Source organism: Ursus maritimus, unplaced genomic scaffold, assembly GCF_017311325.1.
Source record: "Ursus maritimus isolate PB19 unplaced genomic scaffold, ASM1731132v1 scaffold_28, whole genome shotgun sequence".
In the NCBI taxonomy this organism is placed as follows: Eukaryota; Metazoa; Chordata; class Mammalia; order Carnivora; family Ursidae; genus Ursus; species Ursus maritimus.
In genome coordinates this window covers 11,270,722-11,297,427 of record NW_024425341.1, presented here as the reverse complement: position 1 = coordinate 11,297,427, position 26,706 = coordinate 11,270,722, and the positions used below count along the sequence as shown (strand labels likewise).

Below are 26,706 nucleotides of genomic sequence, written 5' to 3'. Positions count from 1 at the left end.
CCACCTTCATTTTGATAACATAACTACCAAGTTTACCTTAGCTTTGAAATGCAGACTTGTATATCCAAGTGTCTGCTTGACGTGTCTATCTGGAAGCTTAAGAGTCACAGCAAACTTAACAAACATGTTGAGAACAGAATTTTCTATTATCTTTCTTCCAATCTTGCTTGGTCATTCCAAGCCCCCACTGCTCAGCTTCCTCTTGTTCTGCTCTTCCCCTAATTTACTTTGGTTCAGTTATATTGGACATGTTTGCCTCTCCCACCCCCTGAATTTTGTTTTATTCACTACTGTATCCCAGGTGCCTAGAACAGTGCCTGGCAGGTACTGTTAGGTATTGGTGGATGCTCAATATATAAAGTTGTTGGCTGAATTGATGAATGACTGGTCCCCGAAACACATGGCTAGGGTATGTGCACCCACTGTTCTCCAAGCTGTGAAGGATCTTCCCCTGACTTTTGTATGGCTTGTTCTTTCTCATTCAGGTCTCAAAGTTCAAAACCACTTCCTCAGCAAGGAAATGCCTCCCCAAAGTTGCCTCCCAGTCTCTTTTGTTACATCCTGTTTTACTTTCATCAATGCATTTATCACTCCCTATTATTTTTGTTTACTAATTATTTAATGTTGCTTTTCTTATCCCACTTCAGTGTAAGGTCCACGAGTACTGGGAATTTGTCTGTATCTTCCATGCCTAAAACAGTGCCTGGCACGTATCAGGCATTCAACCTGCATTTGTTGAACGAATGAACGAGAGGAATCCTGGGCCGTCAGACCTCAAAGATAATGCTCCTGCACTCTTAGAACTGTTTTCTCTGACTGGTTCTTTAGGAGGTAGTTTCTTCTGATATTTTGTAAGTTTTTACTGCCTCCACGTACAAGGAAATATGCAAAGGTTCTGAACTTCTGAATCCAGACAACGTATTAATTCCCTTGCTACCTTTCAGCCGAATCTTAGCAAACAGTGGAACACGAATAATGTGACAGGCTCTATGTTAGGTGCTGAAGACACATAGTTTTATAACAAACAGTAACTTCCCTCAGGGAGGTTATGGAGGTTTCAGAAATACATAACCTAACTACGTTTCTTAGATTTTACGTTGGTTTCAATCTCTCTCACCCTTGCACCTTCGCTCGGAATCTTTCCGAGCCGCAGACCAAACGCAACAAGGTTGCGTCATGTCGGTCCCACCCCCAGCGCCCGGCGCCCCGCTCACGGATCCGCCCCCAGCGGAAGCGTCCTGCCCTTGGCTCCACCCCCAGCCGCTCTAAGCCCCAGGGGCGGGGCTTGCAGCGTCCACTAGTGATCTCCCGAGCGGCGCAGTGGCATTGACGTAACACTCGCGCTCGGACCTTCGCTGAAGCTCTGCGGACAGACTTCTCTTCCCCACGGCTCGAGCTGCTGGCGTTGCGGTGCCGCGGCGCGCGGACCGACTTCCGCAACAGGGTTCCGGCCCTCTGGCGCCTGGCAGCCGCCGGCTCCCTTCACCCGAAGCCATGGCCGCCCCGGGTGGGTCGGAAGCTGCTGGACGCTGCCCCCTTCTCAGCTTCCTTTTGCTTCTGCTGATCGCGGGCCCTGCCCTTGGGTGGCAAGACCCTGGTGAGTGCTGTCGTCATCCGGCCCTTTCAGCTAGCGCTCAGAGGCCTAGCGGGCGACAGTTCCGTTCGCCTCCGCTTGGGCCTTTAGCCCTGATTTCTCATTTCCATCTTCTTCCTTATTCACCTGCACCCTACCTGTCCCTTTTGCTCTTCCCAGACGTCCTACGGGACAAGTGGGGACTGTTAGGGAGTCGGTGGGGCGGGACGATTCTGTATTCTTACGGTCCCTTCTCCCTTCCCCGGACTCCCAGAATTTGTCTGCCTTTTCCTTTCTCGGACTACAATCCTCATCCCTAAGAATAGCTGGAAAGCTCGACTCTCACCTGCTCCTCTTGCTTTGTTGTCATGACTGTCTGATGTCGTCTTCGCTGCCTGTTGTCATGGCTGCCTGTTGCTATGGCTGACAGTTGCCACAGTACCTGCAGTCTGTGAGTCACCCTTAGTGGACAGGGATATAAACCCTTCAGGTAGGTTAGCAGAGTCGTGGACTGTACTACTTATCTGAGTAGAACCCATGCTTCTTATTCTGACCACTACAGTGAAGTTCATCTCATTATGTCAGCTTTTCTCGTCGTTTTTCACCGTACACTAGAATTTAAAAAACAATTTATTATTTTTTGTGTGCGATGGTACATAATAAGTGATTTCTGGAGAAAAGATTTTATTACTATCTTATTAGAACTCCCTAAAGAATTTTTATGGGACAAATAACATTCCGTGTAATTAATATATGTATATGTGCACAAACATACAGGTTTCCATTTATTGATGCATGTTGTTAAATTGGAATGACAGAAAAAATGACTTTTAAATAGTTAAAATATTTTTTGTTTGGAGAATGAAGATGTTAAGGCATGAGAAGTATCAATATTGCATTTGTGACTTGGGTGATAGGAAATGCCCATGTTTCTTAAGCAACAGATTTACTGTAATATCCTATTTTATTCCTAACTGCTGAAATGAGGGAGAAGGTGCTGTTTGCAAATACTTGATTCTGAGTAACTCATTTGGTGTGGATGTTTTATTAGTAATAAAAGCCAGGTTGAATTTAAATGTCCATTTATTTATGTATTCCTAGAAAGTTGTATATAAAGAGGATGCTTTGATCAGATTTGTAATTTAAAAACTGGATTGAAACATTAGTTGAACCATCAATTTTTTTATTTTTTTTGAAGATTTATTTATTCGAGTGTGTGTGTGTGTGTGTGTGTGTGTGTGCGTGCGCGCGCGCGCTAGGGTGAATGCATGTGCAGGGGGAGGAGCGGAGGGAGAGAGAGGGAGAGAATCTCAAGCGGACTCCTGCTGAGCGGGGAGCCCAGCCTGAGGCTCTGTCCCACCACCATGAGATCGTGACCTGAGCGGAAATTAAGAGTCCTCCTATGCTTAACCAACTGAGAGACCCAGGCGACCGGAACCCTCAATTCTTAAGTAAAAAAAAGGAAGTTTACAGATGTAGTCAGGGGAATTAAAAAAAAAGGAACCAAATATAAATAAGTGGTGAACCGCTTCTTGGTAGCTCTTAGTCTATCTACTGCATAAACTCTTGTTTTGGAACAAAAAGCACCAAAATATTTTGCAGAGTAAACACAATTGATTTTTATAAATTCTACCTTATCTTAAATTTACTTTGAGGAACTGTTCTATGAAAGTATTTTATTGGGTTAAGTTTTATCAAGCCTTATAATAAAACAGTAATCACTACTTTTTTTTTTTTTTTTACTTTGGATGTACTTACTTGTCTTTAGCTAACCTAGAACAATAATTTGGAAAAAAGTTGTACCAGTTCTGAAGAGATTACCTGACTTTTTAAAATTCTTTATGGAATTATTTTATATTTAAGTCACTTTTCTGGGTGTTGGGAATATAGCAGCGAACAAAACTGAGCATCTTGCCCTCAGAAAGTTTACAGCTATTGAGGAGAAATAGACAATGTACAAGTTGGTAAGTAGCATGTCATATCGTGAAAAGTGGTGTAGGCACGGGAAGGAAGACAGGGTATGCAGGCAGAAGCGGGACTTTCAAAATATACATTGGTCAGGGAGGAAGTCACTGTTAAGGTGATATTTGGTCAGAAACCTGAAGGGAGATGAGGGGTAAATGATCTGCTGTGACTTGTATTTTATTTTATTTTTTATTTTTTTATTTTTTAAAGATTTTATTTATTTATTCAACAGAGATAGAGACAGCCAGCGAGAGAGGGAACACAAGCAGGGGGAGTGGGAGAGGAAGAAGCAGGCTCATATTAGGAGCCTGATGTGGGGCTCGATCCCATAACGCCAGGATCACGCCCTGAGCCGAAGGCAGACGCTTAACTGCTGTGCCACCCAGGCACCCCCAGAATGAGCCTTTAAAATACAAGTCACAGCAGGGGCGCCTGGGTGGCACAGCGGTTAAGCTTCTGCCTTCGGCTCAGGGCGTGATCCCGGCGATCTGGGATCGAGCCCCACATCAGGCTCTTCTGCTATGAGCCTGTTTCTTCCTCTCCCACTCCCCCTGCTTGTGTTCCCTCTCTCGCTGGCTGTCTCTCTCTCTGTCAAATAAATAAATAAAATCTTAAAAAAAAAAAAAATAAAGGCTCATTCTGTCCTGTCTGTGGAGAACAGACTGTAGGAGGTCCGGGGAAGCTGGGAGGCCAGTGAAGAGGCTGCTGGTACAGTGAGTTCCAAGAGTAGGGATGGTGTGCCCAGGGGAGAAGCAGTGGAATTGGTGAGAGTGATTGGATTCTCAGCTGTTCAGAAGGTGGAGCAGACATGATGTTTTGATGCGTTAGATGTAGTGGTGAGGGGAGAGGACAAAGGTGATTAAGGTTTTTGGCCTGAGTGACTAGAAGTGTGGAGTTACCATTACCTGAGATACGGAAGACTGTGGGAGAAGTATGTTTGGTTTTGTTCATCTTAAGTTTGAAACCTGTAAGTGGATTTCGATTTGTGAGTCTGGACTTGCGGGACCTCCCTGTGACCCTTGACTGATGAAACTAGTGGAGGATGGGTATGAGCACTTTTTTCTTAGGCCTTGTCTCACTTTGGGCTGCTATAACAAAATACTGTGATTGCTTGGCTTAAACAACAAGCATTTATTTCTCATATTCTGGAGGCTGGAAAGTTCAAGATCAGGGTGCTAGCATGTTTGGTGTCTGGTAAGGACCTTCTTCCTTGTTTACAGGTGAGGATCCTCTTCTTGGTTTGTAGATGACTGTCTTGTTGTTATGTCCTCACATGGCAGAGAAAGAGAAGGCTCTGGTCTTTTCCTCTTCTTATAAGGGTCTAATGCTTTCATGGGGACTTCGTCCTCAAGTCCTCATCTAAAACTAATTACTTCCCAAAGTCCTTGCCTCCAAATATACTGAGATTGGGATTAGGGCTTCAACATAGGAATTTTTAAGGCCACAAAACATAGTGATCTTTAGGAGATGGCGGGAAGAAAGATGCTGTAGGGTTATGGTAATGAAACCCAATGTGTATATAGCTCCTTCAACATTCTCAGTAATATTTATTTTACTTGATCATTTATTATGTGTCAGGTACTCTGCAGGACAATTCTAGTAAATCATATCTAAGCTTCACAACCCAATTTAAGGTTGATAAAGCTTCATGACCATTTTTAAAGTTGATATTATCTTCTTAATTTTACAAGTGAGGAAACTTCTATGCAGATTAATTGACTTGGCCAAAGTCATACAGCAAGTTGGTGATAGGAATTTAGTTCAGTGTTCTTTGCATTATCTCAACCCTGCTACAATAATTTCAAGTTATTGTCATTCCTGTTATTTAGTTTAATAATACCTTACGACTTTAAACCTTTCAATGTTTTTATTGTGACAGTTTTTTACGTATGAGGTGGTAGTTTGGGGTTAATATAGCATATTTTATTTTAATATAGTTCTTTTTTTTTTAAAAAGATTTTATTTATTTTTTCGACAGAGACAGAGACAGCCAGCGAGAGAGGGAACACAAGCAGGGGGAGTGGGAGAGGAAGAAGCAGGCTCATATTAGGAGCCTGATGTGGGGCTCGATCCCATTACACTGGGATCACGCCCTGAGCCAAAGGCAGACGCTTAACCGCTGTGCCACCCAGGCGCCCCTATTTTAATATAGTTCTTAGAAATTTTAGCCCTTGAGCCCATGTGGAATTAAGTTTTTATATTGCTGTAGGTGTATATTCTTCTAGCTGCATAGTCAGTTATGTTGGTGTCATTTATTAAAGAAGGCACTCTTTTTCTGCGGAATTGAAAAGTCCATTTTATCTTTTAAATTTTTTTTACTTATTTGGGAGACAGCGTGTGTGCACATGCGCTGGAGCAGGGGCAGGGGTAGAGGGAGAGGGAGAGAGAGAATCTCAAGCTGACGCCAGCTGAGCATGGAGCCCCCCTTGGAGCCTGGTGTGGGGCTTGATCCCACCACCCAGAGATCATGACTTAAGCTGAAATTAAGTTGGATGCTCATCTGATTGGGCCACCCACGTGCCCCCAAAAGTCCACTTTATCTTCTATTGGATTCCCACGTATATCTGGACTTATTTCTGGGCTTTCTTCTGTTTTATAGTTCCCTTGCCTGTTTCTTTTCTTTTTTTTTTTTTAAACTTAAATTCAAGTTAGTTAACATATAGTGTATTATTAGCTTCAGGGGTAAAATTTAGTGATTCATCAGTTGCATATAACATCCAGTGCTCATTATATTAAGTGACCTCCTTAATGCCCATCACCCAATTACTCCATCCCCTCTCCTTTGCCTATTTCTGTTCTAATTCCATGCTATCTTTTTTTTTTTTAAGATTTTATTTATTTATTTGACAGAGAGAGAGAGACAGCCAGCAAGACAGGGAACACAAGCAGGGGGAGTGGGGGAGGAAGAAGCAGGCTCCCAGCAGAGGAGCCTGATGTGGGGCTCGATCCCGGAACGCCAGGATCACGCCCTGAGCCGAAGGCAGACGCTTAACGGCTGCGCCACCCAGGCGCCCCTCCTATTTTCATTTTTAATTGGATATTACAGGTATAGAAAAAACTGTTGACCTTTGGTAACTGATAAAACATTTAGCTGTTTTTTAAAATTTTCTTATTATACCATGGTTGTCTTTTGGGAGGATCTCATGGATTTTGTAGGTCCAGAAACTCAAAATAAAATGTTATTTCTTCTGTTTGTACCAAGTGTGACAAATACTACTGGAGGATTACTCAGAAGCCCTTGTCTGCCTTCTTCTCCTTGTCTACCTCTGTGTAAATACTGGGAAAGCCAAATACTCATTTTAGTAGAATTACTGGATCCTAAATCATTCTAGTCAGTCTACCAGAGGAAAGATATTTTAAATTTTGGTGGAAAGTTGTCAGTCTTTATATATTCCTGTTTTCTTTCAACTGTATTAAGGTTGAAATATGTCAATGGAATTTTAGGCATCATGACAGGCTCTCACTAAATTCTTCAGTATGCCCCACCCCCTTTTTAAAAAGGAACTTTTCCCCACAAGGTAAAAATAACATGACCCCTGACAAAATTAATCTTAATTTCTTAATATCAGCTAATTACCCATTCCATATTCAGATATCACAGTTGTGCCTGAAACGTCTAAAATAGTTGGTCCAAAACCAGACCCAGTCCAGGTCTGTACATCCCATCAGATTGTATTCTCCCTTAAGGCTTCTTAAATGTAGAACAAACAGTCCTTTTTTTATGCTACGGCTTTGCTGAAGGAATTGGGCCCATTGTCCTTCAGAGTATCCTACCTTCTGGGTTCTGTTTTAGCTTGCTTTTTTTCTTCCCTGTTTTTCTCGGAGACTGGATGTTAAGTCCAAAGGATTGATAAAATTCATGTTAAATACTTTTAGGGATTACATCATAGTAGATGGTGTAATATCAATTTGTTCTACCATTATTGATACTAAGATTAACTGGTAGATTAAAAGTGGCTTTATAACCCTTGTGAAGTTACATTTTTCCAGAAAGCACTTGAGTAATGTTACTTGGCACCATGCCAATATCCAGTCTCTTAATGATTTTAAAACTAATGAATCCTTGTCTGAATCAGTTTCTTTGGGCATTATAAAATGATGATCTATTTTTCTAATTCTGTCATTTCTTCTGCATTTATTAGCTGTCATTCTTCAATAAAGTTGAGATTTCCATTATCACCTGAGGCTATTTCAGATTACATTTCCTGGTAGAAAGTCAGAATAAAGATTTAATTTTTAATCTTTAATTACCAATTTTCAGAGTAAGGAGGTAGATAGCAGCTTTTAGTGACAAATGAGTTTTTGGCATTCTCTTCGAGTATCATTATGGACTCTGGACTTTCTTTTTTTTTTTTTTTTTAAAGATTTTATTTATTTATTCGACAGAGATGGAGACAGCCAGCGAGAGAGGGAACACAAGCAGGGGGAGTGGGAGAGGAAGAAGCAGGCTCATAGCGGAAGAGCCTGATGTGGGGCTCGATCCCATAATGCCGGGATCACGCTTTGAGCTGAAGGCAGACGCTTAACCGCTGTGCCACCCAGGCGCCCCTGGACTTTCATAGATTGAACATAATTTGATCAATTACAGTCTTTATCTTGCTGGTCTTTTTCTTTTGGTGTCTTAAGAAGAATTCTGCATACCAGGATCATAAACATTCTGTTGTGCTTTCTTCCAGTATTTTTAATTTGTTGTATGCTTTATGTTAAGTTTTTAGCCATCATGGATTAATTTCTGTACATGGTGTATGATGATCCATTTTTCTAATCCTCTGCCAATATTATACTGTGTATGCCACTTTAGGTTTAATAATTCATTTTGATATATGTAGTCCAAATTTACTTTCTTTGTTGTTACTGGTTTTCAGCTGTCTTTTTGTTATTGATTTTACATTTTATTATATGTTTTACGTTATATTTCTAGTTTTATTGCATTTTGGTGAGAATGTGGCTGATGAATCCCAGCTTAGTTGCATTTATTAAGTTCTTTTTTTGGTAAATAAGTATAAATACGATCTGTATCTGCCAATATGAGGGAATGTCCACGATGTATAATTAAGTGGAAGAACCACTTGAAGAATAATGTGGACTGTATATTTCAGTTTTTATTTTTTTTATTTTTATTTTTTTTTTTAAAGATTTTATTTATTCATTTGACAGAGATAGAGACAGCCAGCGAGAGAGGGAACACAAGCAGGGGGAGTGGGAGAGGAAGAAGCAGGCTCCTAGCAAAGGAGCCTGATGTGGGGCTCGATCCCAGAACGCCGGGATCACGCCCTGAGCCGAAGGCAGACGCTTAACGACTGAGCCACCCAGGCGCCCCATGTATATTTCAGTTTTTAAAGCAATTAACTAACAAAACCCAAAACAACTCCTGTATCTGTGTGGGTAAGCGAGAAAAAGGTACTTATCAGGTCATTAATTTAGGTTATGACAGAAATGTGAAATTTGAGTAAGAGTGGGTTTCACTATTAAAAAAAATCATGAAATATATATAAAGATGAATAAATAAAACATACACGAATAGTTTAAAGAAGAATAAAACGAATATCAATGTAGCCCCATTTAGTTAAGAGAAAACATTAGAACAATTCTACATGTTCCTTTTTAAGCACATTTCCTTTCCTGGAGGTAGCTACTTAGCTGAATTTTGAATGAATAATTTTTTTACTCCAGTTTTTTGACCCATGTATGTGATAAAACACTAAAAGTTTTTGAAAAACTGACTAGCTATTTTCTTAGCACTGTATAAAAAGTTCAGGTTTCCTGAGATTTTTTAAGTGCCCCTTCTGGGAAAATCACTGGGGAAAGACAGGAAAATAGGACTCACCATAATTAGGGCATCTGTTGAAGGCTCTAGTGGTCCAGTATCGAACATCTGGCAGAAATATGGTCAGAGGGGCACCTGGGTGGCTCAGTCGTTAAGCGTCTGCCTTTGGCTCAGGGCGTGATCCCAGCGTTCTGGGATCGAGCCCCGCATCGGGCTCCCTCCTCCACTCGGAACCTGCTTCTTCCTCTCCCACTCCCCTTGCTTGTGTTCCCTCTCTTGCTGGCTGTCTCTCTGTCAAATAAATAAATAAAATCTTAAAAAAAAATGGTCAGAAGTAGGTTGCTCTTTATCTTTTTTATAAGGTTACCATAGTCTCTCTGTTGCACTCAAGAATAGGATGAAGCCAGAGTCTGTGGTGTGACATCAGTGTCCTCAGCTGATCCCAGGTAGAAGGACATGGGGGGAAGAGGAGGAACTTCCATCAGCTCAAGGTCAAGACAGAACACATACAGATAAAAACCACAGCCAGGTTCACCTGGACATTCTTTCCTTAGGTTTAAAAAAAGGTGGTACGTAGCAGCAGGGAATTTTGCTGGTAGCCCTTTTGAGCAGTACTCTTGCAGTGTGGACTTGTTACCCTCTGCCTGACCCATGATTGTCATCCTGCTGTCTTCACTTATCATTCTCCTTGGGATTCCCTTTGTCCCTCTGTATGCCATTACTGTTTCTTTAGACCTCTGGTTTTTATGTCTTTCTCTTTGCTTTGTTTTTTTCTCTTGGTGAATATCCTTCATTATCTTATTGAGAATTGATACCTGGGAAGTAAATATTTTGAGACCTTTCAGATGTCTGAAAAATCTACCCTCTTGCTTGAGTGACAATCTAGAATTCTACACCCACTTACTTTTGAAAGTATTTCCTATAACAAGAGTTTTAGTAGGATGACTCTTTCCTATGTTTGACAATGTATTTACTATCTGTTCAACTGTGTTCTTCTCGTTTTAGACAGAATATTGTTGCGGGACGTAAAAGCTCTTACCCTGCACCATGACCGCTATACCACCTCTCGTAGGCTGGATCCGATCCCACAACTGAAATGTGTTGGAGGCACAGCTGGATGTGATTCTTACACCCCAAAAGTCATACAGTGTCAGAACAAAGGTTGGGATGGTTATGATGTACAGGTAATATTCATTATGTTGATGACAGTTGAACTGGAATTTTTATTCAACAGTGTTTATCGGGATATTATTCAGTATTTTTGGGAAAGTCATAGAAAATCTCAAGTTAAATATATAAATATAAATCAGTTATTCATTTTCTGGAAGAACATCCTCCAAAAGAAATGAACTGATTTTAAAGCCTAGAAACATTCACTGTAATTTTCTTCTAAGACATTAGTAAATTTTCGAAACTTTGTACGGGTAGAGGATCTCTGCTGGTTGTCATTTTACTGTCGTTCCTCAAAGAATACCAACCAACCCTTGAGAAATAATGTTAACATGCTCAGGAATCATAGGCTGTTCGGAATATAAAATGGTGTAAGCTGTCTGGCAGTTCCTCAAAAGGTGAAGCATAGAGTTACTATAGTTACTACCAGTCATTCCGCTGGTATGGAAGAGAATGAAAAATACATGTCCACACAAAAATTTGTACTTAAGTGGTAGTAGCAGCATTATTCATGATAGCCAAAAAGTAGAAACATCCTAAATGTCCATTATTGATGAATGAATAAACAAAATGTGGTATATCTATACAGTGGAATATTATTCCGCCATAAAAAAGAACAAAGAACAGGTAATGCTACAACATGTGTGAAAACATTATGCTAAATTAAAGAAGCCAGTCACATATTGTATGATTGCATTTATATGAAATGTCCAGGATAGGGAAATCCATAGAGACAGATTGGTAATTGCCCAGGGCTGGGAAATTTGGGAGGAAGTGAGTGACTGCTAATGTTTATGAGATTTCTTTTTGGGGTGATGAAAATAGACTAAAATCGATTGTGGTGATGGTTTCATGAACTGTGAATATACTAAAAACTATCGAAATGGGTGAATGTATGATAGGCGAATCATATTTCCATAAAGCTGTTATCAAAAATAAAATAGCATATCTGAAATTTGGGAGAGGAAGATAATTGGCCAAAAACAGAAACACATAAGAACAAATCAGATCTATTTTTGCTTGTGTCTCTTTAATGCTGTTGAAGAAGCACATTACCTATTTTTCTCAAAATGTAGTGAGGGAATTTAAACTCAGACTTTTTTAAAAAAGATTTTATTTTATTTATTTGAGAGAGAGAGGTGGGGGGAGTGGACTTTTTTTTTTTAAGATGGAAATTGTTGAGGCTAGCATGAATTTTTTTTGTATTTTTCTATGTACCTTTAAAAAAAATATTAAGAAATGGGGCGCCTGGCTGGTTCAGTCGGTGGAACATGCAATTCTTGATTTTGGGGTTGTGAGTTCAGGCCCCATGCTGGGTGTAGAGATTACTTTAAAATTTTTTTTAAAGAGAATTACTTATAGGATTGACCCTGGGAAGTTAGTCCATGGTGTTATAAAATTTGTGCAAAAAGTTTTTCTCAGGTTATATATTATCTCTGATGCTATATGTAGTTACCAGATACTCATATATGGTGCTGATTTTTGAGCCTTAACTTAAAAAAAACCCCTCTATTTTTATTTATCTTTATTTATTTTAAATGATTTATTTATTTTAGAGAGAGAAAGAGTGAGCGCACGTGGTCATAGGGGATGGGTGGTAGGTCAGAGAGAGGGAGAGAGAGTCTTAGGTAGATTCTGTGCTGAGTGCAGAGCCTGTGGCGGGGCTCCATCTCATGACCCAGAGATCATGACCTGAGCCGAAACCAACAGCTGGTCGCTTAACTGACTTTGCCACCTCGGTGCCCCCAAAAACCTCTATTTTTAAAGAAAACATCTTGAACAACAGTGGCAAAAAGTTGACATTTAAAAATTTTGCTTAACATTTACAATTGTGGAATGTTTAATATGTACGAAAGAATTGCTTACATGTATATGTGAGGAATAAGGAATAGTAATAAAATAAACACTCAGGTATCTAGTACCTAGCTTTGAAGTCCCTAGGTTACCTTCCCTCCAACACAGAAGTACTCATTCTTTTGAATTTTATCATTCCCTGACTTCATTTTGCAGTTTTATGACAGCTAGATAGCCCAAATAGTACATATTAAATGAAAAAAAATATTTTGATTCTAATAGCCTATTTCTATTTTTCTTCACAGTGGGAGTGTAAGACCGATTTAGATATTGCATATAAATTTGGAAAAACTGTGGTGAGCTGTGAGGGCTATGAATCCTCTGAAGACCAGTATGTACTAAGAGGTTCCTGTGGCTTGGAGTATAACTTAGATTATACAGAACTTGGCCTGAAGAAATTGAGAGAGTCTGGAAAAAACCATGGCTTTAACTCTTTCTCCGATTATTATAACAAGCTATACTCCCCAGATTCTAGTGGCATCAGTGGATTGATTACCATCGTAGTACTACTTGCTATTGCTTTTGGAGTTTATAAATTGTTCCTTAGTGATGGTCAAGATTCTCCTCCACCATATTCTGAGTATCCTCCAAATTCCCATCGTTATCAGAGATTCACCAACTCAGCAGGACCCTCTCCCGCAGGCTTTAAGTCTGAATTCACAGGTACGTTTCCCTAATGGCAATAAGTAGGGTAGATGCCAGGTAGAGAATCTTGTGCTGGTTTCTGAAATTGAAAGTGGTGGGATTGGGAAACCAAAGCAGATTTGTCTTCTCGTCTTCTATTTTACTCTTTCAACGTCTTTACCTCTTCTTCTGTGTAAGGGTAATTGTGATTACTATTTTAAGGTGGCATGATTAAATTATAAATCATCTTAATCAGAAAAACTTGATCAGATTTGGTAATAAGCATTTACCTTGAACTCTGTCTCATACCATACACAAAAATGTATTCATTAAATACTATAGGTCTCAGCATAAAAGGTAAAACAGGTTTCCAGAAAACATAGGAAAATATTTGTCATGATCATGTGATAGGCAAAAATTTCTTAGAATATAAAAAGTTCCAGCCATAAAGAAAAGATGAATACATTTGACTTTATTTAAGAATGTTTAGCCGTCAAAAGACAACATTAACAGAGTGGAAAGGCAAGCCACAGACTGGGAGAAAATAGTTGTAAAATGTTATTTCCAACACAGGGTGTGTATCTAGAATATGTGTGTGTGCTGCCCGAGTGAGCCCTAGAATATGTAAAGAACTCTCCCACAAACCTGAGGAAAGACACACAACCCAGTTTTTAAAATGGACAGAGACTCGAACAGCCATTTTATAATAGAAGATATCCAGATGTCCCGTAACAATATCAAAAGGTGCCTAGCATCATTAGTCTTCAGGAAAATGCAAATTAAAACCACACTGAGTTCATTATTAACCACTATATAACCACCATAACTGCTAACATTGAAAAGGGAGAGTACCAAGTAAGGTAAGGATGTAGTCAACTGCAACTTGATGGTAGGAGTTAAATAGAAAGCACTGAAGACTATCACTGCCTCCCCTATGACCCAGGAGTTCCATTCCTCGATAAATACGCAAGAGAAATGATGCATTTGAACGCAAAAAGACACACACAGAATATTTTCATAGTTTTATTCATAATAGTCAAAAACTGGAAATAGCATGTACATAAACATAAGAATGGGACAAATTGTGATTTTTTTCATGCAATGGAATACTATAGATCAGTTTAAAAAAACAAAACCAAAAACTGATAAAATGCAATAATGGGGGTTGACTCTCACAGACACAGTGATGTGTCAGACCCGGAAGAGTACCTAGTGTATGATTACGCTCATACACAGTTCAGGAATGGGTAAAACTAAAGTATAGTGAGAGAAGTCAGGGTAACGCTTATTTCTGCCGTGGGTGGGTGTCTATTGGGAGTTTTCATGAGGGAGCCTTCTGGGGTGCTGGAAGTGTTTTACTGATGTGCGTAGTGGTTACACGCATGGGTACATATGTACAAATTTATTATGTTATTCATGTGAGATTAGCACCCTTTCCTTTATGTATACTATACATTAATTTAAAAAAAACTTCCTCTGAGCAGAAGATACTTTTTGGTCTCTTTAAGATCTGACTTCCCAATCAATAGAAATATCTGGCTGCTGTCTCCACTTGGATTCCTCCATTAGACACTCAAGTACAAGCTCTTACAGATGTTCATAATACAAAGAAGGAACTCCCAGTGGGGTCGTCTTCCAGTAGCTGATCCTGAGAGAGCAAATGTGACTTTACAGGAGGGAACTACCCCCTTTTAAAATATATCCCTTTTTTTTCATGTCTGTGGTAAAGGTGCTCCTTAGTTATAAATCAGTATTTTATGAATACACTTTTTAAAAAAATATTTATTTATTTGAGAGAGAGCATGTGGCGGGGTGGAGAGGGACAGAGGGGCAGAGGGAGAGAGAACTTCAAGCAGGGGCACCTGGGTGGCTCAGTCGTTAAGCGGCTGCCTTTGGCTCGGGTCATGATTCCAGGGTCCTGGGATCGAGCCCCGCATCGGGCTCCCTGCTTTGCTGGGAGCCTGCTTCTTCCTCTCCCACTCCCCGTGCTTGTGTTCCCTCTCTCTCTAGCTGTATCTCTCTGTCAAATAAATAAATAAAATCATAAAAAAAAAAAAAAAGAACTTCAAGCAGACTCCCTGCCAAGTGGGGAGCTCGATGTGGGGCTTGATCCCACAACCCTGAGATCATGACCTGGGCCGAAATCAAGAGTTGGACACTCAACTAACTGAACCATCCAGGCGCCCCTTACCATTTTTTTTTTTTTGAAATACGCTTTTTGAATACAACTTGTTTATGAGTCGAGGGCTGAGTATTATTAATAAACAGGACAAATGAAATAATTGAAATGCCATGTTATTTTTGGTTTTATTTAAGTAAGGATACCTAATAAGTCATTTTTTATTCCTAGGACCACATGGTGCCGCTCCTGGTTTTGGCAGTGCTTTCACAGGACAGCAAGGATATGACAGTTCAGGACCAGGGTTCTGGACCGGCTTGGGAACCGGAGGAATATTAGGATATTTGTTTGGCAGCAATAGGTAGGCTTTGCCTTGATCTCACTTGCCCTTTAATTCCACTTTTCTTTAGAGGCTTCTTTGTTCGGTTTGCAGTTTGACTGGATTTGGTTTTGTTAACGAAGATAAATTATGGTGACTTTACCCTATTAAATCAGGTTCTCTGCTCTATGGGCTTTCATCAGTATTGTGTATGTTGTTTTCTTTCATTGTGTTTCTTCTTCCAGCGTCATCCTTATAGAAATCATGAGATAGGGAAAAAGGCTGTTTACTTAACAGCTGAGAAAATGAGAAGACAGGAAAGAACACGGCATTTGAGGAACAGTTAGCAGTCTGGTTTGGTAGGAGAATGATAGAGAAGCAAGGCTGAAAAGGGCTTGGAGCCAGATTTTGGGGTGTCTTCATATTATTGGTAGTTTGATTTTAGATTTTGTCTGAGTGCGAATTCTGGGAGAAAGAGTCTCTTCTTCCTGTCACTCTGCCCCCCAAGGCAGTGACTATACAATATCAGAAATATAAAATAGTATTTATTTCATGTTATACCAGAACACTGCGGAAAAACACTCGATAAAGGTATTTTTTTCCGAGAGTATAGGAATAGGAGGATATTTAAAAGTCACAAGAAAAATGCCTGATACGCTTTTATGTCTTAATAGAGCAGCAACACCCTTTTCAGACTCGTGGTACTACCCGTCTCCTTCGTACTCTAGCACATGGAGTAGCCGTGCTTACTCACCCCTTCGTGGAGCCTCAGGAAGCTATTCGGCGTATTCGAGCTCAGAGACAAGAACCAGAACGGCATCGGGTAAGAGTGAAAACATAGAAGTTCCTATTATGTAGCCGTGAAGTACAGAAATAGTTTTGGAACTTAAGAAAATAGTTATTAACTTTATATTAGCAATCATAATTTTTTTGGCATACCCATCAGAAATATTAATAGCATAATTAACTGAGATTAAAATATAGTTCAGATTCATTCTTTCCTCTTACTTCTAAACATTCTTTAAAAATCAAACAGGGATTTGGTTTAGACTCACTTCTACCACTAACCAGGGTTTTACTTTGAACCTTCCTGAACATCGGTTTCCACATACGTTTACATCTGTGACCTCTAGGCTTCTTTTGAGCTTATCTAAAATGGAATTTTCTAGGTAGATGTTTGAACTTTTAAAATTCAGTAAAACTCAGTAAATAACTCAGTAATTCCATACTGTAAATAATTGTCAAAAATACGGTGGTCATGTTTATTGCTATTGTTAAGAGGAAATTTTATAAAAAGCAAAGATATAAAAAACGAGAAAGTATTTGTTTTTAAACACCCAGCTGATGAGCAGAGGATGGGAGGACATGGGTAATGAAGTAGTGATGGACTGCTGTGGATTGGAGTCGTCCTCCTCAGCAGGGGGTGTCATGGAACAGAGGTTAATTCTTGATATTGATAGAAGACTTGTTTAAATATGTTTTGAAGTGTAAGGGTGAATTTCTCATAGTACTGGTGTGAACATCATTTGACACAATCACTTTGAAAGACTGTTTGGCATTACCGACTAAAATTAAGCATAAACATGTTCAAGACCCAGCAGTTTCACTCGCAGATATATAGCAGCAGAAATGCATACACTTGTACACTGGAAGATAAGTACAAGAACGTTCATGGCATCTTTATTCCTAATAGCCTTCAGCTGGAAAAAAACAAAACAAAACAACCCTGTATCCAGCAGCAGTAAACGAGATGAATACATTGAGTTATGGCCATACAGTGGAATGCTGTGCAACAGGGAGAGAGAATAAACAGCTGGATGCAATAATGTGGGTAGATCTACCAAATATAAAAAGAAAAAAAAAGAAGCCAGACACAAAGGAATATATATAAATATGATTACAACATTCATATTTTATAAATATACATGTTTAAAAATAAGCAAAGCTAACCTATGGTGTTAGGTATAAAGTGTAGTGGTTACTTTTTGGGAGGAAAAGGGGATGTAGTGATTGGGAGGATATATAAAAATATAGCTAGTAGGACATAACATAAGAAAACTCATTCTTAGTGGAGACAAAAATTGTAAAAAAAAAAAAAATATCAACTAGAAATCTTTGGGACTTATATGAAGAAAATCATTAAACATTACCAAATAACCTAAAGGAAAACCTGAAAAAAAAAGGACTTTCCAGGTGGGAACACTTGTCGTCTTGTAAACTGTCAGTGTATTTGCCTGTACGTGGGTGGAGCAGGGTGAAGGGGGAGTCGACTACGTGACGTTTACCATTGAAAGCTGGAAACTTGCCCCTACCGTATTTCTGTTGCCGCTCGGGTTGTGACAGTAGCAGGGCATGGCTGGCTCCATTGGCCTCTCTGCGTTTTGGCTTAGACTTTGAGTATTGCCCATACCACTTTGGCCCCACCATAGAACATGTGTTCTTTGGTTTCCTGACTGTGAGTGATTGGCAAGCAGCATGTCTTTGTCTAGTCAGTTTGATGCCTGGGTGACCGGGAGGGCTGTTGTGGGTGGTGAAGCACTGTCTGCACAGCCCCGGTCCCCACTACTTGCCTCCTTCCCTTGTGTCGTTTTATTCATTTGTTAACAATAAATGTGTTCCTGTTGTAGTTTTATAAGCAATGCCAGCTCATTTTTAAAAACCAATGTAGGGGCGCCTGGGTGGCTCAGTCGTTAAGCGTCTGCCTTCGGCTCAGGGCGTGATCCCAGTGTTATGGGATCGAGCCCCATGTCAGGCTCCTCCACTAGGAGCCTGCTTCTTCCTCTCCCACTCCCCCTGCTTGCGTTCCCTCTCTCACTGGCTGTCTTTCTCTCCGTCAAATAAGTAAATAAATAACATCTTTAAAAAAATAAAATAAAATTTTACTCTTCTCATTTTAGGATATGGTGGTACCAGAAGACGTTAAGCGAGTAAAAAGTTGAAGTCAAACACTGGATGCAAAATTTCTGAGTTTTCATCACTTTAAAAAAAAAAAGCTACCTGCTAACACCTGGGGAAGGGGAATATATAAAAGTTGTGTGGTTTTTTTGGTCCTATATTGCTTTTTGTGCTCTGTTACTTGAGACTAACAGTTGATTTGTGAGAAAATGCTTCTGTAGAGAATTGTATGTTACTGTAATGTTCAGTTGTGTTTTACAGTTTCTGAAAGTGATGATTACTGCGGAAAGCTGAAAATGTATTAATTTCTAAAACCTATGACATCATTAAGAATGAAGGCTTCGTGACCATTATACACTGGGTACCGAAAACATCAATCTTAACATGGCTTTAGTTGATGAGTCATTACCTTATAAAAACGATAATAATCTATTTGGTATTTGTGTGGTGTTTACTGTTCTTCAAACATTTAAACCAAGCTTTGAATCACCAGTTATACTTATCTGTATGTTCTGATCACTTTTGAGCTCAGGAGCTTTGAATCCTTCGGTGGTGGTGGGGTTCAGTTAAGTGAGAATGACCTTTTTTTGGAAAAGGTGGAAAATAAGTATCTAGAAAGTTGTTGCGAATGATTTGTGTATTGACAGAGGTATTCATTTCTTAAGTAAAATTTAAATGCCTCAGCAAAGGTGTTTTACTAGCAAAAGCATGCAGTTCCCTGTGGGCTCTCCAGTGTTGTGTAGCCACCTGTTCCAATCTTACATTAAAATGACAGGAAAAATAAAAACAAGGGGTTTCATTCTTATTCTTTCTACCAGCCTTGACACAAATTGATGTTACTTTTGGACCCTTTTCCTTCAAGGGATTCATGCAGAAGCTCTGTCTCCCTAATTTCCCGTGGTAGTCTTGCCTTAGCTACCAGTCCCTCGGTAATTGCCTTCAAAAAAGTAATTCAGAAATGGCGTGGAAGGAAGCCTCTGCTAAAACATGACTTACAAACAAACAAGAAAGAAATCTCCAAGCCTCTGAACTCTCAAAGATTGCATCATCTGTCTTAGTTAAGCTTTGCAACCTGAGAGTCTCATTTTTGCCTTTTGGGAATCATTTAAAAACAAACCTTTGAATATTAAAATGTAATTTAGGGACTAGTTGAAGGAATATTGTGAACACAACTGCCCTTTCCTCTCATCAGTAAAACTTGGTAGAAATCTTAATTTATGTCACAGAGGAAACAGTTTTTATGTTGCACTAAATCCTTACCCCATTTCTCCTTAGTAAAAGGAGAGGGAATAAAAGAAAATCCAGTTTATTGCCTTTCCCCCCATTTGCTTATAGTGTTTTGGGTTTGAATTTACTTTTTACTACAGGAGTCGATAATCTTGAACTGAGTATGTTTTACTTGAAGAGCAATGTAAAAAAAATTGTTAATTTAAAACTGCCATGGATTGTGCCAGCAATAGTGATCTGCATATAAAATTTGCTGTTCTTTTTTTAATGAAGGGATTTTTTTTTTTTTAATTGAAGTATAGCTGCCACACAATGTTAACATTAGTTTCAGGTCCGATTTCTATTTTTGGACGCATTATTTCCGGTCATTGGAATTTTAAGAAAATAATGAATGACTGTAGAGTTGACTAAATCGGTGGCTTTAGATTGCTTTCAGGAGCACTAGAGGTGTTCTTTGAGGCTCTTTGAAAGACCGCCTGGAGGGAAGGAAGGGAAAGAAACTGGGTGCATAAGGCTCAAAGATCCTCTGCCCCCAACCTCCACTAGGGTTCTCCTTCTCTATTGTTGTGTGTTTACATTTTCTTGTTACTTGTAGAAAAGATTCTGAGGTCTCACCTTCAAAATCTAAGACTCAGAATGAAAGACAGTACAACTGGGTCCCATCAGGGATGACACCAAGGGAAAGTAGGTCCTGAAGTGAGCTTGGTGGACCTGGTTGGGTGGGCATGAAAAGGAGAAAGGAAAGGTGAGAGGGGCTTTATGGTTGTACTCACATGAGGGTTCAGCAGAACTTCAGATGTTAGGGTGGGATTGCTGGTAATTGAACCAGTTAGGTGTGTTTCTGTAGTTTCATGAATGCTTCTCTCTGAAGCTCCTTGATCTCTTGGATTCTGATCCCTGTCCTCCAAGGCTAGCTTAAGTTTATCTACTGTTTTTCCATAACACCTTGTACACACTTTTATTATTGAACTTAGTACATTTCGCTGTAACTACTTCTTAAGTGTAGATCTTTCTTACAACTCTGAGCTCTTTAGGGAAGGAGGCCAAATATTACTTCTTCCTGCCCCTTGCAGCTAGGGCGTAGTCCTGTGACTAATTCTGTCAATATTTCTGTCAGATGTGCCCTCTAGGTCTATGGAGACAATGGCACAAAGACCTCAGGACAGTTAAGAGATTATTCCCAGGAGTGATAGAGTAGTCAAAAGATTTAGCGGAGGTATTGGTGAGTGTCTGGTGGTCCTTCCTAGGGAGACACATTAACTGGATGGTTGCTGTGGTATGTGCTGGCTGGGTTGTGTGCTGCCTGGATACCCATGCCTGAAAACCTGCCACTTCTAAGCCTGGTTTTCCAGCCTTCCCTTTGGTTCTTTGAGCTAATTAATACAAATATTAATAAATTCCTTTTTCTGCCCAATTTAGTAGAGTCATTTTCTGTTCTTTGTTACTAAGAACCTTTTATGTATGATGAACTTCCAAAGATTCTTTAATTGTAAGCAACAGATACTGGCTAATTGTAATAAAACATTGTGGTTCACTCCTAACTCCTGTTCCTCCCTGCTAATTTGTTCTCTAAACAGTGGTTCTCAACCTTGAAGGAGCATCCGAATCACTAGAGGGGTTTAAATACAGATTGCTTGGCCCTACCCTCAGAGTTTCTGATTTAGCAGGTATAATGGTCAGTTTTATGTGTCACCTTGGTTAAGTTATAATTATTAAACACTCTTAAAGATATTGCTGTGAAGATATTTCATAGATGTGGTTAATATGTACAATCACTTGATTTTAAGTAAAGGAGATTATCCTTGGGGATCTGGGTGGGCCTGTTCCAGTCAGTTGAAAGGCCTTGGGAGCAGAACTAAGATCTCCTGGAAGAAGGATTCTGCCTGTGGATAGCAGCTTCACTCAAGAAATGGCATTTGCCCTTCCTAATGGTTTGCCCTATGGACTTTGGACTTGCTTAACTAGCCCTTAACAATCGTGTAAGCCGGTTCCTTCCAATAAATCTCTCCATATACATCTGCTACTGGTTCTGTTTCTCTGATTGAGCCCTGACTGACACAGATTGTTGTACAGAAGTGATTCTAAAGAAATAGAATTTTAAGGATGAGTTTTTAATATTGGATTTTCTGGGTTTTCTGGATTATTTTTTCTAATCTGATTAAATTGAAAGACACGAATGACTGTTTCCAGCGGTAAAGAGGACACTGGTAGTCCATGGCGTGTTGTGGCAATAGAGGTACACAAAATACCACATTTTGATAGCATATGAATGCAGCAGCCACTGGCCGAAGACTTATGTTAAGGATATAATAGGAAAACATGTTTGTGGCCTTGCAGGCTTTAGTGTAAATGTCAAGAGTCAAGCGGCCGGAATGCCCGGCCTGCCCACCAGTTGGGAACGCCCAACTGTTTTGGGGCAGAACACTGCTGAAACCTGATTGCTTTTAACAATAGCCTGCAGGGTCCCTAGAAACATGTTTAAGAATAGGCCCCACTTGCTAAACGTTACATCACCTGATCCCCTGACCTTCCCCGTGATGTACCACTATCCCATGACCTTCCCCGTGATGGTGATGCACCACTATCCCGTGACCCTCCCCGTGATGCACTACTATTCACTAGAGTGTAATACGGATCACTCCCTTGATCGATCATGATTGTGATTGCTTTTGATTGTTGCCAATAAATACGCGAGGTTGCAGCTCTTCGGGGCGATCACTCGTGGCGATCGTCCCCTGCACCCACGCTCTCTTTCTCAAGCTAACCTGTCTGTGCCTCGTCCTTCTTCCCAATCGACGAATCAAGGGTGCTGTGGCTGTGGCGCTGCGGGCGGTGCCGCGGCATCTGAAAAAGCAAGATTCTGGAGGACCATGCATGATACCGTAGAACATTTTATTTCAGTTTTTATTTAAATTTTATTTAACATACAGTGCAATATTGGTTTCTGGAGTAGAATTCAGTGATTCATTACTTAAACACCCAGGGCTCATCACCACAAGTGCCCTCTTTAACATCCATCAGCCATCTAGCCCATCCCACCACCCAACTCCATCAACCCTCAGTTTGTTCTCTATCTTTAAGAGTCTCTCATGGTTTCCCTCCTTCCTTCTCCCTTCCCACTTCCCATATGTTCATCTGTTTTCTTTCTTAAATTCCACGTGTAACTGAGATCATATGGTATTTGTCTTTCTCTGACTGACATTTCACTTAGCATAATACACTTTAGCTCCATCCACATTGTTGCGAATGGCAAGATTTCCTTTTTTGATGTCTGAGTAATATTCCATTGTGTGTGTGTGTGTGTATATATATATATATGTATATATATATATATATAACACATTTAAAAATTATTTATTTCAGAGAGAAAGCATGAGTTGGGGGAGGAGCAGAGGGAGAGGGACAAGCAGACTCCCCACTGAGCACAGAGCCCAATGTGGGGCTCGATCCCGTGACCCTGAGATTATGACCTGAGCCAAAATCAAGTCAGATGATTGAGCCATCTAGGTGCTCCCAATGGATATCTTTTTTATCCATTCATCAGTCAATGGACATTTGGGCTCTGCATAGTTTGGCTATTATTGATAATGCTGCTATAAAGACTGGGGTGCGTGTACCCCTTTGACCTTAGTACATTTTAGTCAAATGAGTGTAATGGGACTGGCTGGTTGCTCCTAACTGAGCTGGACAAAGTAGAAAAAGAAAAGGATGAGTTCAGTGCTTCAAATTCCCACCTGAAGTTTCACATTAATGACCTGAAAGCTTTTTATATTTTCTCTGAAAGAAACCCTTACCTCCTTAACCAAAGGACTGAGACTTCTGAAAAGCAAACCCAGAGTCTCATCCCGCAAGTGGCTCAATTACAACACAAATGTATTTTCAACCTCAAGCAGTGTCTACTGTTAAAGTGAGGGCATTGAGTGAGAAAGAATGGGAGCCTAAAAAGTGGAATGCGGACATATGAGAAGATCCCAGTAAAGTTCGGGCCATCGAACCCCTAAGTTCTGCTGCGTCTTTCTTGCCAGTAGAAGTAGTCCTTCCACTCCCGTCTGAGAATGTTAATCCTACTTTGCCTGAGACACCTGTTATGATCTCTCTAGCGGTATTCCTTGTGGGCATTACTGATTCTCCTCACCACCCTATTTTGCTGCTTCAACTGTATGTAGACGCATGTCCCAGCAGATGCCAAAGTATAATCCATGAGGTGCATTGCATGCCAAAAGAACTGCATAATTTTTCAAATCTATACAGATAGAAATCTGGGGACTATGTGGGAATGGATCTTAAGGGTGTAGGATAATTGTGCAAAAATATGAAGTTGAATCAGGCTAAATTTATTGATATGGGCCCACTAAACAGATTCTGGATTCAGTGTCCTAGTCCAAGGGATTTGAAAGGGCTCTAACAGTTTGGTTAGTTGGCTGAACGTGGACTCAAAATTGGCTCACACTAAAGTCAAAATGCCACAACTGCCTTGGTAGGTATATTGCAGGGGAAGGGATCCAAAGGCTTAATGGGATTAGAATGTTAGGATGGATTTATCATGGAAGACCTACTCACCCACTCTGGGAGAGTCCAGAGGAAGACAACTTTCAGAATTTTACTTTCAGAAATAAATTTGGGTATGGCCCCCAGCATCCTTGAGCTTTGTGGTTGCTCTTTATAGGTCAGAATATACAGTGGGACTGCTTCCATCAAACTGGGATCCCTAAATGCAGTGAGGTTAATGTGATCCCGGGGTAACTGGGCCAAGTGATGATACCTGGTTGCCAAAGACAACATGGCCTGGTTACCGGAATGAATGGCAGAGTCAGAGTAACAGAGTTAGCTAAGGCACAGAGACTTAGGGCATTAGCGTTGTTTATGGTGTTCATAGAAAAGAAATAGGTGGGCAGTCTACTAAATTGCTTGATCTGTGTAAGTGAACAGTTCTAGGCTGAGTGAACAAAGCCTAACTCTACCTCACTGCCAAAATTTGTATTGTTAATCTTTTCCCCAACCTTCCCCCAAAGGACCTATGGCTATTTACTAGGGAGACTGTGCACTGTGGGAAGGGAAATAATCAGGTATTTTGGGGATTACTGGACACTATCTCTGAGTTGACACTAATTCTAGGAGGTCCAAAATGCTACTGTGGTCCACCAGCCAGCGCAGGTGATTAATGGAGTTTTAGCTTAGATTTCTCAGTGAGTTCAGTGGGTCCCCAAGTGTACCCTGTGACCATTTCCCCAACTCTGGAATGCGTAGTTGGAACAGACATACTCAGTAGCTGGCAGAATCTCCACACCGGTTCCCTGACCTGTGGATGTGGAATGTTATGGTAAGAAAGACCCAAATGGAAGTTACAGTACTGCCTCTACCTAAAAAGTAGAAAACCAATGGTGGCTGCAATATAGACACTGGATTAAAGGGCCTGAGGGGGTGTTGTTGGGACCCTAGTGGGAAGGAAAGACATCTAAGTTAGAAATAATAGTGGCTAGGAACAAAGTGGAAATGGGGAAATGAAATGGAGGGACACAGAAAGCTCCTAGAAAAATGTGTTTAACATGTGTTATGATCTGAATTGTGTTTCCCCAAATTTCATGTTGAAACCCTAACCCTCAGTACCTTAGTTGGAAATAGTGTTGTTGCAGATGTAATTAGTTAAATTAAGATGAGGTTATAGTGGATTAGGTGAGCCCCTACTCTGACTTGTGTCATCATAAGAAGGAGAAATGTGGACACAGAGTCACACACACAAGGAGACTCCAGTGAAGACTGGAGTCTTGCTGCCATAAGCCAAGGAACACCAGAGATTGCCACCAACGCACTGGAAGAAAGGAGGGAGGCCTGAGAATGATTCTTCCCTAGTGCCTTTGGAGGGGGCTCGGCTCTGCCAATACATTGATCTCAGGCTCGTAGCCTTTAGAACTGTGAAACAAATTCCTATTCTTCAAGGAAAAAAAAAAAGTAAACCAAAGAAATATGGTATTTCTGGAGGGACTGCAGAGATTAGTACCACCATCAAGAAATTGAAGGATATAGGTCTGGTGATTCCTACCACGTTCCCATTCTACGTGCTTATTTGGCCAGTGCAGAAAAGAGATGGCTCTTGGAGAATAATAGTGAATTATCATACTTATAATTAGGTGGTGACTCCAATTGCAACTGCCGTTCCAGATGTGGTTTCATTACTTGAGTACATTGATACATTTCCTGGTACCGGATATGCAGCACTTGATCTGGCAAACACTTTTCCTTGATACCTTGATAGTGACCACCAGAAGCAGTTTGCACTGTCCTACCTCAGAGGTATATCAACACTCCAGCCCCATGTCATAATTTAGTCTGCAGGATCCTTGATCACTTTTTCCCTCCATAAGATATCACATTAGTCCATGACAATGATGATGATATGCTGATTGGACCTGGTAAGTAAGAAGTAGCAACTATTCTAGATGTTTTAGTAAGTATGTCAGAGGGTGGGAAATAAATCTGACAGTGAAGTATCTGGGGGGTCTACTGGTGAGGAAAGCTGCTGGTTGGTCTCCTTCATTTGATTGTTGGCTCTATGAGGGCAGGAATTTTTTTGGAGGGGTTGTTTTCTTCCTGTGTTGTTATGGCTATATCTTCAGTGCCTAGAATAGTAGATAGGGTCCCAGCAAGAAATAGATGGGTTTAATAGAGGGACTATTTACAAAGGTGTGGACAGATGTGAGGAAACCACAAGAATGGTATCATACAACAGGGCAAGTAGCAATTGGGCAGTTGCACCTACAGGCCTGAAGAACTATTGAGTAAGGAGTGCAAAGAGTTGTAGTGCCCCTCGTCATCAGTGAGTAGCAGCAACCCAATTTTTCATTGGTAGTTTGGATGAATTACCCGAGTCAATAGAGTGATCCTTTCCTTTGCCTGTTTGTGCACCTTCTCAGATTTGCTTTCCTGTCCTCTTCTTTCACCTGGTTCGTGTCTCACCCAAGGTCATTCCGCTTTGAGACAAATGAAACAATACTGCTAGGCATGGGATATAGCTTCCTGAGTGGCTGAGAGGGGCCAGTTCATGAAACTCAGAAGTTCAGAGAATTAGCTCAATGGTGGATGGTCCTTTCTGAACAGACAACAACAGGAACAAATGCAATCTTTTGGTCCCATATAAATGCTCCCCAAAGAGGAACCTGAGCAGTGGAGTCTCCTACATGACATTTTTTATGGCT

The 26,706-nt window shown here is 40.4% G+C and overlaps 1 protein-coding gene across 2 annotated transcripts; it reads left to right on the top strand.

Annotated features, from left to right (window-relative positions):
* Positions 1-1,308: 1,308 nt before the first annotated feature.
* Positions 1,309-21,532, top strand: SARAF (store-operated calcium entry associated regulatory factor). Of its 2 annotated transcripts, none has more exons than XM_008686575.2 (6): positions 1,309-1,507; positions 10,311-10,489; positions 12,575-12,992; positions 15,304-15,433; positions 16,066-16,214; positions 18,289-21,532. In XM_008686575.2, exons 1-6 carry the CDS (start codon positions 1,495-1,497, stop codon positions 18,312-18,314), a joined length of 915 nt encoding a protein of 304 aa, XP_008684797.1. In that variant the 5' UTR covers positions 1,309-1,494; the 3' UTR covers positions 18,315-21,532. The 2 variants fall into 2 exon arrangements, with proteins under 2 accessions (XP_008684797.1, XP_008684796.1); XM_008686574.2 differs by having other exon boundaries at positions 1,309-1,597.
* The last annotated feature ends 5,174 nt before the right edge of the window (positions 21,533-26,706 follow it).

What these genes read in the sequence shown, in the direction of transcription:
- SARAF (XM_008686574.2), top strand. Translation starts at nt 1,495, where the DNA reads ATGGCCGCCCCGGGTGGGTCGGAAGCTGCTGGACGCTGCCCCCTTCTC. An exon ending in CTTTAAGTCTGAATTCACAG is followed by an intron (nt 12,993 to 15,303) that starts GTACGTTTCCCT and finishes TTTTATTCCTAG; the next exon opens with GACCACATGGTGCCGCTCCT. An exon ending in AAGAACCAGAACGGCATCGG is followed by an intron (nt 16,215 to 18,288) that starts GTAAGAGTGAAA and finishes TTCTCATTTTAG; the next exon opens with GATATGGTGGTACCAGAAGA.